The following is a 13,395-nucleotide window of genomic DNA, read 5'->3' as shown; positions in this document are numbered from 1 at the left end:
TGATTGAGGGAGGAGAAATAAACAGAAACTGAAAATGAGAAAACAGATTTTGGGGGGCAAGATTTACATTATAAAAGTAAATAGACATAAAATAGGCCTATTGATTTTGCAGAAATAATAAGATATGACTCATTTCATATAGCCTCTCATTTTGCATAAATCTTATAAAGAGATAACTATGTTTTTATCTTCTTCCTCAAGCCCCATTTTTTGGATTTCGTCCTAGAGTTTACTTGAGAATTCTTGAGGTTACTTTAACATATAAGTAATAATGACTAGTAGCTTAGAGGCTTGTAACTTTCAAATCCGAAAGATTTGAATATACATAACAAGTAGAAGCAATGCAGAGTTATAGATATTATTGTCATAATTTGCCTCAATCCTCCTACCCACCCTACCCTACCCTGTTGAAACAGACTTGTATATATTTTGTTTTCTTGTGGTCATTCTAGTGTATGCTTGAAAATACAGCAGTTACTCAATTTATTTAGAGGTCATAATTCTGGCAACTTCATTTTGCCTTTACAGAGCTGTACAACCAGAAATAAGGGAAAAGGGCCTTTGAGGAGTGAAAGTAACTGCCCCAAAGTCCTTAAACTTTTCCTGGTATAAATGGCCCTCACTTTCAATATTATCAGTGATCTCTACACATATTCTGGTTTCCTGGTTTCTTAGCCTGTATCAGTTTAGAAAGAGGGAATAGAAGTGGGAGAAGAGAGGATGGAGAGCTATTAGAACTAGAGTTATTTGTTGTAAAAAGAACTGTCCTATGAAAGTTTTCAGGCAGCATGACAGTCAAGAAAAAGACAGGAAAATCCATGACTAACACACCTACCAACCAACCACATAAAAATGAACAAAGGTTTGTGGGCTATTTTGCAAAGGGGAAAATGCTCCTCATGCAGTCTTTTTATACTCCAAGAGTTGATGAAACACTACTGTTTCTGAGCCACCAAGAAGTGAAATTATGTTCATTATGCTTTCTTTAAGAAGGCACAGAAGTACATCATGTATTTTGACAAGATTACGCAGAAAATGATCAAAAGTGGGAGGAGGAAGTTTGTTTTTTTTTTTAAAGGAAAAGTTAGTTATGTGGAAAATTCACTTATGTGAAATTATACTTTGAAGATATTGGGAAAATGGGATACAATGTGGTAGGCCTTGGATGATGGAATGGATTTCATTTCTTCATAAGTTAAACAGCTATAAAAGAGGAGTAGGGCCACTGTGAGAAAAACATGCACATGTCTTGTGGTTCTTCATCCTGACTTTGCTGTCAGGGGAATTGTGGCTTTTGCTCCTGGTTTTATAAAATATCTCTTCCTCTGCAGAGTCCTTTCTGAAAATGAAACACTATTCCTGGAAGTGAGTGCAGCCTGAATAGTACCAGATGAGCATGAAAGGGAGAAAGTAAATTATTTTGCTCCTCTAGTACTTGTGATTATATAAGAGCAAACTGGTTTTCAGTGAACTTCAAGCTATAACTCAGGATCAGTGAATTTTAGAGCAAGAATAGCTCTTAGAAATTCTTTTATTTTCAAGGTGTGGAAATTCAGGCACGGAGAGGTTAAGTGATTTACACAGTCAAATAGCGGAAGAGCTACGCCTGTAACCCACGTTTCCTCATTTGGTGTTTGTTTTCTGGTGGTCTACCACTGCTGTTATCTTTCTAAGACATAGACTTGATTGTGTCACTCATTGTGACAGACACTGGTGTCCCATTCATCTCCCATTCCAACCTCTTTTCCTTGCCTTCATTTATTGTAAGCACTAGAAAGTAAAGAGTTGAACTCCAGCCTTTTTTGGAGTTACAGATAACAGTATGACTGAGTTCTGGTGAGATACTATAGAGGCAGAAGTCCTTGAGGAAAGTTTTGTTTTCTAGAATAAAAAGGCAAAGCACCTGAAGAAAAGGTGTTTCCCACTCTGCCCTTCCTCCTTTTTCCCTCTTGGGATAAAGACTTGAGTCCTGGAGATGCAGGAGCAATTTTGTGACCAAGAAGATAAAAGCCACATACTGAGGATAATAAAGTAGGAAGATAGAAGGAGCTTGGATCCATGATGACATTGTTGAGCTGCTTATTGCTCTGGACTGCTTATAACATCTCCTTTCTCAATGCCCTGGACTTCTTATTGCACAAGATAATTAAACCCGTACCTGTTTAAGCCTTTTAAAACTGATACACTCAATGTCTTAAACACATGCCTCCATGATGAAATTTGGCCTTTTACAGCCAGGTTAGTGGGTGTATTTCTATGTTCAAATCTAGTCACTCCTAATCCTCTTTCCCATCCAACGCATATAGTACATTCTAGATAGTTCTTGACTCATGCCATGTGTTTCACACCTACATGCCTTTGCTTATGTTCTTTCTGCCTGCAATCCCATTTCTTCCCTGTTCTCCAAAGCCCATTATTCTCGAAACCCCTACAGCTAAAAGGTCCCCAGATCCTTTTAAAATAATGGTTTTATTGTTCTTGAAAGTATATTTCCTTGAAACATTTAAATAATACAGAAAAATGCATAAAAGAAAGTAAATCATCCCAAGTTCCACCATCCAGAAATAAATATTACTAAATTAAAGAACATCATTTCAGACATTCTCTCTCAGGATAATAGATATCTAGAAATAATTTTACATGGAAAGATTATACATGCTAACTTTAAGAAAGTCTATTAAATTAAGGTATGCTTAAATGTAGCAGAATTAGAAGACAATGAAATAAAGCTTAACTTCAGTTATAATTTCTTCACCAAGACTTACCAGTTCTTAAAAGACTCTAAAGTTAACCAAAAAAAAAAAAAAAAAAAGAAAAGAAAAGAAAAAAATGAAGGAGATCGGAGTTACCTTTTTTTTAATCTATGCATTTCAACTTAAGGATATTATTGACCATCTACTCTGAAAAACAGGAAAATCAGTACACTTATCTTTCTTTCCTACCCCTAGGTTTTTCTAGTTACATTAGTATTTTTACATTGTCAGTGTTTATAGCGCTTACGTTCTGCTCATTAACCATATAAATGATTTTACCTTGGCTCTGTATTTAAATGGATTCAATGTGAAGGTGACATTTTAAAATGTCAGGAAGAAAATGTGAAGAAAAGATGAATTACCTAAAAATATTTGGGAACAAAATAGCCAACTGGGAGGAAACAAGTTGACTTCTTTATAACAAATTTTTGCATGACCTCTCAAAAGAAGCCCAGCATAAAGAACATCGAAAGAGAAATAGGGAAAAAAATATTTGCAAGATCTACTACAAAATAATAAGGAAAAAAACCCTAACAATCAGACAAATGGGCAAAGATCACAAAGAGTATACAAAAGAGGAAACCAAGAGCTTTTCAACCTATGAAAGATGCTCAACTTAGCTCATAACAAGAAATACTGTAAGTTTTCCACTGAGCTGAGAGCCAAGTTCAAAAAGTGTTGGTCCTCATACTTTGTTAGTGGAACTATAAATTGGTGCAACGTTTTTGGAGGAGGATTTTTGTCAGTATCTGTTTAAATTTAAAATCTATATTCCCTCTGATTAGCAATTTCACTTGCAGGATTTTATTCTTTCGATATCCATATACAGGTATAAACCAACACATAGAAAATGACTGCAGTAGTTTGTAATAGCAAAAGACTGCAAACACCATAAAGAGGTTGGTTAAAACAAGTACAGTCATTCTGAAAATGTTACGGATCCATTTATAAGAATGAGGTAGCTCTGCATGTAGTAACATAAAAAATACGCCAAACATACTATGAAGTAAAACAGGCAAACACATAATCAAGGTAGAATAGTGTTTACAGTTTGTTCCCATTGGTGCAAAAATAAATCGGTATATTTACTTCCATATGCATAGAATATCTCTCGAAAAACATGCACAAAATTGTTGACAGTGGTTGCTAACTCTAGAGAGGGTCCTAGAATAGGAAGGAGATTTACTTTTCATACTCTGTCTTTTGAAATTTGTATTACCTATTCAACATGAAGAATGTAGTCTCTTTAACCAAGCAAAAGAAATACATAAAAATTTTTGGGGTCAATTTAAATTTGGTGTTTGCTACCAGTCCTTTTAACAGTTTCTTCAGCTCCTAATTCATTCTTTCTTCCTTCTCTCCCTCACTCTTTTTCTGTCTTGTTTTATCACTAGATTGACTGGATTTTGCTATTGAGCAATTTTTAAAAAAGCTATTAGAAAAAAAAATCAACTAATTGTGAGGCTTGAAAATGTCAGCTGCCTTTATAACTAAAAAGCACCTCAGCTGGGTCAAAGATCCACCCCAAAATACTTTTTTTTTTTTTTCAGCCTATTTGTAGGAATCTTTCTTTATCCTTGGAGTTCAGGAACTTCATCAGGTTACTGAAGATCAGTTCCATGGTGTCTGTCTTGAGGGCTCTGCTTAAAAGTTATCTTCCTAGAAAGGCCTTCTCTAACTCATCTAAAATACCAGCTCCTGGGGTGCCCAGCTGGCTTTGGTGGGAGAATGTGCAACTCTTGATCTCAGGATTGTGAGTTTGAGCCCCACGTTGGGGGTAGAGTTTACTTTAAAAAAAAAAAGAAAGAAAGAAAGAAAAAGGGAATGCCAGGCACCATCACTCTTCATCCCTGTCCCTGCTTTATCTTCCCGCAAAGAATTTACTACGGAGGCGCCTGGGTGGCTCAGTCAGTGAAGTGTCTGCTTTCAGCTCAGGTCATGATCCCAGGGTGCTGGGATCGAGCCCCACATCAGGCTCCCTGCTCAGTGGGGAGCCTGCTTCTCCCTCCCCCTCTGCCGCTTCCCCTGCTTGTGCTCTCTCGCTCTCTGTCAAATAAATAAATAAAATCTTAAAAAAAAAAAAAGAATTTACTATGAACTGATATCATATATTTACTGGTGTGTTTAGTGCTTGGAACAGTGCTTGGTATGCAATAGACAATCAGTAAATATTTGCTGAGTAAAGGGTGGGCTCATGTGATTTGGCCCACCAAATCAAATGAAGACTAAATCAAGTCAAATAAAGATCTAAACATTTATTTCCAATAAACTTTTCTTCAGGTACACTTTAAATATCTTCTGCTAGATGCGTTTTGCTTTCTTCTTCAGGAATAACAGGTTGGTGTATATTAGATCTCCTGTCTTCCACATGAGTCACCTTCATTATGATCACCTTTACAATTTTTCCTCTTGCATTTAACTTTGCTTTATTTCCTTACAACTTTCTATCACTGGAAATACCCTACATGGGTTGGTTTATTACATTAGTTTGTTGCTTATGATTTTGTGTTTTAATTTTTCTCTTCCATTTCTTTTCTTACCTCTGCCTGCTTGCTTTTTATATCCCTTTGGTGTCTGTACCCTAAAATTCATCTTTGAATCCTTGTATTATCTTCTTCTCTGAGGTGCTTTTCCCCCTTAATTTTAATATAGCCCCAAATTATCTCTTTCCCTTTATGGGAGTGCTTTCTCCTCCCCACCACCATTTAAAAATTTTTTTCACTTACTTCAAAGTAATAAAGATACTACTTTATCTTAGGTTATCTGGTGCTTTGTTCTGGTTGTCGTTGTTCCCTACAGAAATGTGGAGGTGTCAATGAGGCATACAGAGTAGAGTTCATGTCTAGAACACAGGATGGCCCTACACCAAAGGGAATGAGACAGAGTCCTTTGCCTTGTTGCTTTGGCCACCATATTTCTGTGGGCTACTATTTACAAGAAGAAAAAACTTAATTTAATGTGGAAAAACTCACTGGCTTCAGACCTGCATCTTCAGGAACACTTAAAGCCAGAAAATAGAATAATGTTTACAGAGTTCTCAGAAAAAGAAAATGTAAATCAAGAATTTGTGACCTAGACAAGGTGCTCTTCAATTATAAAGGCAGCTGACAGTCTTAAGCTTTCAAATTTAGGCAATATAATCTTTCTGAGTTTTTCTTAAAACCAACCAACCAACCAACAAAAAAGAGTTGAAAAATATACATACATAAAGAGGTTAAATAAATCTGGACTAGTTTGTGCCAAATAAAAGATATTTATGTTGTAAAAGTCTCCACACACTTCACTGATATTGATGGAATCTACATATAAAGTTTATAATAAATGTTACATGACGAGATGCCCAAAAATGCGATGTTTAAATCAAATGAATGGAGTTAACATGATACTCTTGTCACCAACATGTATGATGTAATGTGATGCAAATGTATGCTTTGTATACTTATTGTACATCTTCACTGCCTGATGATTTGGCAACAACCTAACCAAAAATCCCCGAGTTGGCATGTGAAACATTGGCAGACTGTCCTGAAAGCACTGTATTGAAGTTCATGCTGATATTAGTCATAGGAAATCACAATGATGATCAGAGCAAAGAGAATTACTTGTTGTCATAGGCAGAAAGAGGGAGGGGAAAAAAGAGAAGATGGAAAAGCTGGGGAAAAAACTGTCCACATGGAATATATAGCATCATCCATTGTGATAATCTTGCTGTTTCTATGCCTAGCTATTATCTCTGGATAAATGAGAAGGCAGCACGTTCTAATCCAGTTTGTCATGATGAGCTGCCACAGAGATGATTTACTATATTCCACTACAACATGACTTTAAATCCCCCTACTCAAATATAAATTTGAAAAATTACCCGTAATAGCTCCGCTGACGTTGGCCTTTCCTGAGGTATTTTCTGCAAGCAGTAATCAACAAATCTCCGAAAGGAGTCTGTCCTATATGTGCAAATACATGAAAAGAAAATAAAATCAGGGTCTGTGGAATACACTGGGTGTTTAAAATAATTCTCATTCAAGGGAAAGTTTTATACTTTAAGAGATTTTTAATAAAACATATGGAATATTAGGAGAAGTGGACCATTTTCAAGTTTATAGTATCTAAAAATTAATATTTGGATAATGAATGTGGAGTTTCAAGTTAGTCAACACAAACATATCTTAACAAATAGGCAAGATCAAATCATAATTTATGTCAGAAAATTAAAATTATTATTTATATATACAATAGTTTTATACACATTTTTCTTTCCAAAGATAACAACTCTCCTAAGTCTCAAGCCTATATTCTTCACTGCTAGTTGGTAACTTCTCCATCACCCCCCACCTATAACCAGGTAGTAAAATTTGAAGCATAAGGGAAGAGAACTTAGGAATATGGTTTCTGGATGGAAAAACTTCCTTCTCTTAAGAATTCCATTTTGTCCACTCTTGTTTAAAATTGCCCTTCTTCTGTAACTCTTGTGGCCCAAACAGTTATCAAAATGTTACAATTTTCTATAAGGAACAATACGTCTTCTGAATAGATAATGTATGTTCAGTGTCAACATTCTTAAATATACATATAATAAAAGAAATGACAACTGGAAAAATAATGACATCAGAGAAGGTACTTTATCTCTGCCAAGAAGTGATAAGAGCTGAGATGATCAATACAAGACTGTCAGGATTTAAGAGATGAGACTTATTAGGAAGATAGCAGGGCATGTTCCCTGTAGAATTTCAGTTCCTACACACACATTAAGAACACAGTACAAGTGACAGTGAGGGCAGAAATAAAAATGTGTGTGTGTGTGTGTGCATAGCCAGTTCATGCCTATAAACTACCACTGTCACTTACTATAACATACAATGAAGGAATATATGGTTTCTAGGTCAGATACTTAAAATGTGATTGAATTAAAGTGCCAAATACATATGGTGATTCCCTTAGAGACTTAAAATGAGAGCAGAGTCTTACCATTCATTAGATTGTAGCGTTGGGGAGTCATTCTGGGCAATATGGTATAAGGCACTCATTGCATTCATGTTGAAAAGGGGGGGGCTTCCGTTCCGCTGAAGGAAAAGAAACACGATAAAGCAGTTCTTGAAAGAAATCAGGCAGACAAAGAAGTAAGGATCTGTGAGCAAAGCTTTGCTGCTAAATCAATGGCTCGTTACTGTCATCGTGCCACATAATCCACTTATTTTAATCTCTAAGGTCAGCCCAGGATAGCCATTCAGAAGAGGCTGCTGGTCATCTTAATGTACACTGGCAAAGCTCCTAACAGAACCATTTCAAAATACTCAAAGAAAAAAATTTTTTTCACCTATCTTCAAATGCTGGTCTTTGCTTGTGTTCCCACCATAGGTATGAACATCTTTGTATGTATGTGTTTTAATGTAAACATATGTATTCATTGAAAACAATCCATAAGGCACAGAAAAATAGAATGAGAAAAATTATTATAGAATGGAACACCTTCAACATGACTAACATAGCAAGGGAGATAAAGTAATTCAACTCAATAAACACTGTCTGAAGGCTCATCCAGGCCAAATAAATGATACAGGTGGTGGTGGAAGGGAAATGGGAGAAGGGGCGGGGGAATAAATCATAATCAAGGGTTGGTCCAACCCCTTTTAAAGAGAAACTCAGTGAAGTTAGGTATTTCTTAATAGATTTATTCCATCTCAGCCCATCATGGTCTCTTTTTTGGAACTTCTATAGCTCTAGTTTAGTACTGCTTATTTGGCATGTGCTCTCCTACTGCACTCACATAAACAAACAATCTTTTCTCTCAAAAGAAATCATTAGCTCCGCGAGTAAGATCTTACAACCCTAGTACTCTTAATGCTTTTATTCCTCAAGCAATATAGAATGTTATTCACATAGTAAGTGCACGATTTGTTGACCAAAGGAAAGAAACAAGGTTCTAGTTCTGAGTGCAGTTGATTTTATATTATTTACTAGTTATTATGCCCTAGAAGATAAATCACTATCTCATTCTACCATGCTTATCCTAATGCATTCTTTACACAGTCCCACCTTGTAATTCATAATCTAATTCTCAGGTTTTATCAAGCATCTTGGTTTTTAAGCACTTTAAAAATGGTGAATTTGGCTTATTCTATGCAATTCTAAGAAATAAGAACTAAGGACAGAAGTAACACAAAAGACATTTTCACTTGCAGAAGGATGACTTGTGAAAAGCCAGGGTGAGAAAACAAGAAAACAAAGCCCCCCCACCCCCCCCGCCAAACTTGGAATGAACAATTTTAAGAGTAGTGAAATTTAAGTCGCTGGCAGTACCCCAGCAGAAGACAACTATGGCTATTCATACAGGATGCTTTGGAGGGGCCTCCTATAGTCTTGACTAAGTGTTCTCTGATACTTTTAAAATGTACAGTCTACCAATCTATAAATACTTTTTATTAGCCTTTAATAGAATACTATATACTCATGAAATAGCTACCAGTATCATAGGGGCATGGACTGTCGACAAGTGGAAATTTGAAAGTTGTAGTGATTTATATCTGTTTCAAATGTAGAAGAGTTCAGGTTTAGGTTCAGGTATATTTATGTGTTTATCTTTATTTTGCAGGAGGTACACTCTGGAGAGTTTCTAGAGCTTGGCCTTCTGACAACTTCAAGTATTTGAAGCCATGTGGAACTAGGAACCCATCGTGTCACCGTCAGTGGTTTCTCATCATTCTTAGGACAAAGTCCAGATCCTTAAACATAGCCTATTTGCCTTCATTAACACAACCCTGGTGACCTCTAGCATTTCATTCTGAGAAGCAATGCTTCCCCCCTCTTCTCAAGTCATCGTTTGCTTCACTGAGAGAACCAACTTCAGAGCCTTTCACACATACTGCTTCCTCTGTCTGGACTCCCCTCTCACTTTCATTCTCTAAACTTTATCTGGTTAATTCTTGCCAACCTTTCAGGTTTCCCCTTAAATATAATTGCATTTTTGCATTCATCACAAATATTTATTTAAGGCTTATTATATGCTTATAAGCATTTCCTTAGGGAAGCCTTCTCTGACTTCTCAGGCTAGGTCCTATTAGATTTTGTCACTGCAAATTATGTTTTTCCTTTCTACTACCTATTGCAACATAATTATTTGTGTGATTCTTTACATAACGTGTGTCCTCTTTGCTAAACTTCATGAGGGCAAAGACAATGCCTATTATGTTCATCTTCGCATTCCCACTGCTGAGCATACACCTGATATATATTTTTGGTGGTCTAAAAATAACTATAAAATAAATAAATGAAGGTAAGGCAAATTAAGGCAAAGAAGAAACTCTGTCAACAAACAAAGAATCCAGTGGAGGAAGAAGTTACAAAAATGACTGAGGAGTGACTAAGTCTTGGGGCTTACATCAGATTCTATGTTATGGCTTCATTCCCTGCCAGAAGGATAGGAAGCCTCTCATTTATTGGCAAAAGGTATAAAATTCAAGCTGCTCAGAAGAACACTGAATTGCAGAGGAGAAACAGCCAGGAAGGGGGACTAGAGAAAGAAGAGAACAGAAATTTGGAAAAAGGATGAAGGAACAAAAAGCAACAGCAAAATCCAATTTAGTAGTGACAAGAAGGGCAGTAGCTCAGATTTGAAGCAAGAATGGTGAGGCTATAAGGAGCCAACACTCTGCTGTGAACAAGACGACAACCAGCCACACGATGGTAGAAGAGCTGTAGTAGAGAAGCACGTGACTAAAGGTGTTCTAAACGGCACACGGCTCTATGGTCTGAGAAGCATTTGCTAAATATTACTTTCAGATGGCCTCAGCTACATAAATCCTCTGAGCCATGGTGACAGCACTCATTGCTAAGCCAGCATACCACAGAGTAAGGGTTGGGAAACTATGGCCTGTGGGCCAAATTCACCTAGAAGTCTGTTTTTGTAAAGTTTTATTGAATTACAGCCACGTTTATTTATTAACATATTGTCTATGGCTGTTTTCATGCTATAACAGCAGAGTTGAGTAGTTATAACGAGAATGTTATGCCTGCAAAGCCTGCAAAGCCCAAAACACTTATTATCTGGTCCTTTACAGAAAGTTTGTCAACCCTTATTGTAGAATACAATAGTCTGCATACAGTCTTCCACAGAAGCAGCAAAATAGGAAGTAGGAGTGCTTTTGAAGCCACCTTTGCGATATGTAATTGAGATTTTCTCAAAAGAAAGGAAAAGGATGGGAGCATAAAAAAGCTGGATTAACTAAAACGAAAAAAATAATGATTTCTATTTAAAGACAATGACCAAGTTTTTGTGGCAACAGATTTCTTATGAACAAATGTGGCTGAAAACCATAATAATTAGCGATAACAATAATTAGTACCATGTACTGAATTCCTACTACAGGTCAGGCACTTACCATGTGCTACATGTCATTCAGGATTCTGAGACTAGCTCGGCAAGAAGAGGGTTATTATTCCAAGCATTATTTCCCAACTGAAGAAACTGAGTTTCAGCTAGCCTAAATAATGAAACTAAGTCACATGGTAAGTGGCTAAAATGGGACTTCAACCCATCTTGTAAGAATCCAAGAAATGTGTTCTTTTCAGTAGGTCTCAGTGCCTCTTATACAACCCTGTGCATTTTATGGTAGACTGTATTGCTATTTTTTAAAATAAAAGGGGGGCGCCTGGCTGGCTTGGTTGGTAGAGCGTGTGACTCTTGATCTCGGGGTGGTGAGTTCAAACCCCAAGTTGGGTGTGGAGATTACTAAAAAATAAATAAACTTAAATAAATAAATAAATTTAAAAAAAAGAAAAAGAATCATTAGCAGCTTTCAGAAGAGTAAATATGCCTGCTTCTCCCCAACAGTCATCACAACATTCATTTATTATCAAAAGTGGCTAATGTGGGAGATGAAAATTCCAGGCAAAAAACCTACATGACAACATTTATGTTTTTGTGTGTTTGTGATTTTTTTTTTCCCCTGGAGAGTTTATTTCTGAGCACAATAAATTCCCTGACAAGGCTAATGAACCATTTGCCAGCTTCTATCATGACCTTTGCAGGTGAACCAAGTGTCTGTAGGTTAAACAAATGAACATCATATTAACTTCTCTTGAAATAAGCTTGAAAAATAAAATATTTGCTGAATGGACAATTTCAGTGTCCAAAGATTTCAGAGGATTCATGCATTTAATTAGTTCTTTCAGTGGAAAATTAATTTAGCAAAAGATAATTTGCGGAACAGGCTTCACCACTCAGGAACTGTAGAGCTTGATCCGGGAAAGAACGACAGTGCCAATAACATTATCATCTTCCTCCTTTGTGATGTTACCTTAGCAATTTAAATTACAGATTAGGGAGCTTTAAAAAAATATATACAGTATTATAGAAGAAATATCACAATGAAAGGGGACAACACTATCCACAATTTTCAAGGTAATTTCAACATTAAAAGTACAATTTAAAGTATATCAAATATATAGAAAACAGAAAAATCATTGCTTAGGGTTTTATATGCAGCAGGTTATTCTTTTTTCATGTAAAAAAATACCCTTCTTTTATACGTCCATTTACAAGATTAATGCTACAGAGATAGAAATACAGAGAAAAGCTTTTAAAAAGATACTTGTATGGTCTATTGCATTAGCAATATAATACATTTTGAGTAATTCTTGAGAAGTTAAATGTCCTCGGTAACAATTTTACTTAATGAATATTAACTGAGCATGTACTACCATCCTTCTCTGAATCTAAGATGCCACGGACTATAAAATGTACCACTATTAAGATGCACCACAATTTTATGTATAATTTGGAGAAAAATGCTGCCAATTATAATTATAAAATGCTGTTGCCTGTAAAATGCCTTCCAGTTTAAAGAGATGTTAAAATGTAAATTAAAATTTGGGATGAAATATGATACATAGCTAATATTTATTAAGTATACTATGTAGGGATTATGATAATAAACACTTTAAATCTATATTTTCATTTAATCCAGACAATCCTGGTAAGGTAGGGTAGGGGTTCTTATTATGCAAATTTCATAGAGAGTTCAAATAATTTGACAGAAATCACGCAACTAAGAAATGGCAGAGCTGGAATCAGAACTCACATTTGTCTGACCACACAGTCTATGTTTGTAAGTATAATTCAGTAGTATCATCTGTCAGTTTGCAGGAATAGCCATTGTGGAGGATAAGACAATTCAGGAGATGGCTACTTTGTGCTTTTTTTTTTTTTAAAGATTTTATTTATTTATTTGACAGAGAGACACAGCGAGAGAGGGAACACAAGCAGGGGGACGGGAGAGGGAGAAGCAGGCTTCCCACGGAGCAGGGAGCCCAACGTGGGGCTCGATCCCAGGAACCTGGGATCATGACCTGAGCCGAAGGCAGATGCTTAATGACTGAGCCACCCAGGCACCCCGAGATGGTTACTTTGTTCTTTAATTCCGAAAATCATTGTATAAAAGGCAATCTAAGTTAGGCTGATACAGAGACCGTGTTTTCATACATACTTTAATTCATTTTTATAAAAAATAAAATCAGAAATTAAGCATATATCAGGGCCTCTCTCAAGAGAGGAAGTTCTAAAAGTATCTCCTGGGATAAGTACCTATTTCACCCAGTGTGAACTGCTGTTTGAAACTTAAGTCTTTACTACATCTACACAGTACAA

At 36.1% G+C, this 13,395-nt stretch overlaps 1 protein-coding gene across 1 annotated transcript in view; it reads right to left on the bottom strand.

Moving 5' to 3' along the window:
- The window catches only part of TAOK3 (TAO kinase 3), a 74,814-nt gene that overhangs the window by 50,029 nt on the left and 11,390 nt on the right, over nt 1-13,395 (bottom strand). The window contains exons 3-4 of the mRNA XM_021703617.2: nt 7,719-7,813; nt 6,616-6,697 (exon numbers count right to left, since the gene is read on the bottom strand). Coding sequence (XP_021559292.1) covers nt 6,616-6,697; nt 7,719-7,813 — 177 coding nt within the window. The remainder of the gene's footprint in view (nt 1-6,615; nt 6,698-7,718; nt 7,814-13,395) is intronic.

The sequence above is a fragment of the Neomonachus schauinslandi genome, chromosome 14, assembly GCF_002201575.2.
Source record: "Neomonachus schauinslandi chromosome 14, ASM220157v2, whole genome shotgun sequence".
NCBI lineage: Eukaryota > Metazoa > Chordata > Mammalia > Carnivora > Phocidae > Neomonachus > Neomonachus schauinslandi.
This window is presented reverse-complemented; position numbering and strand designations above follow the sequence as displayed.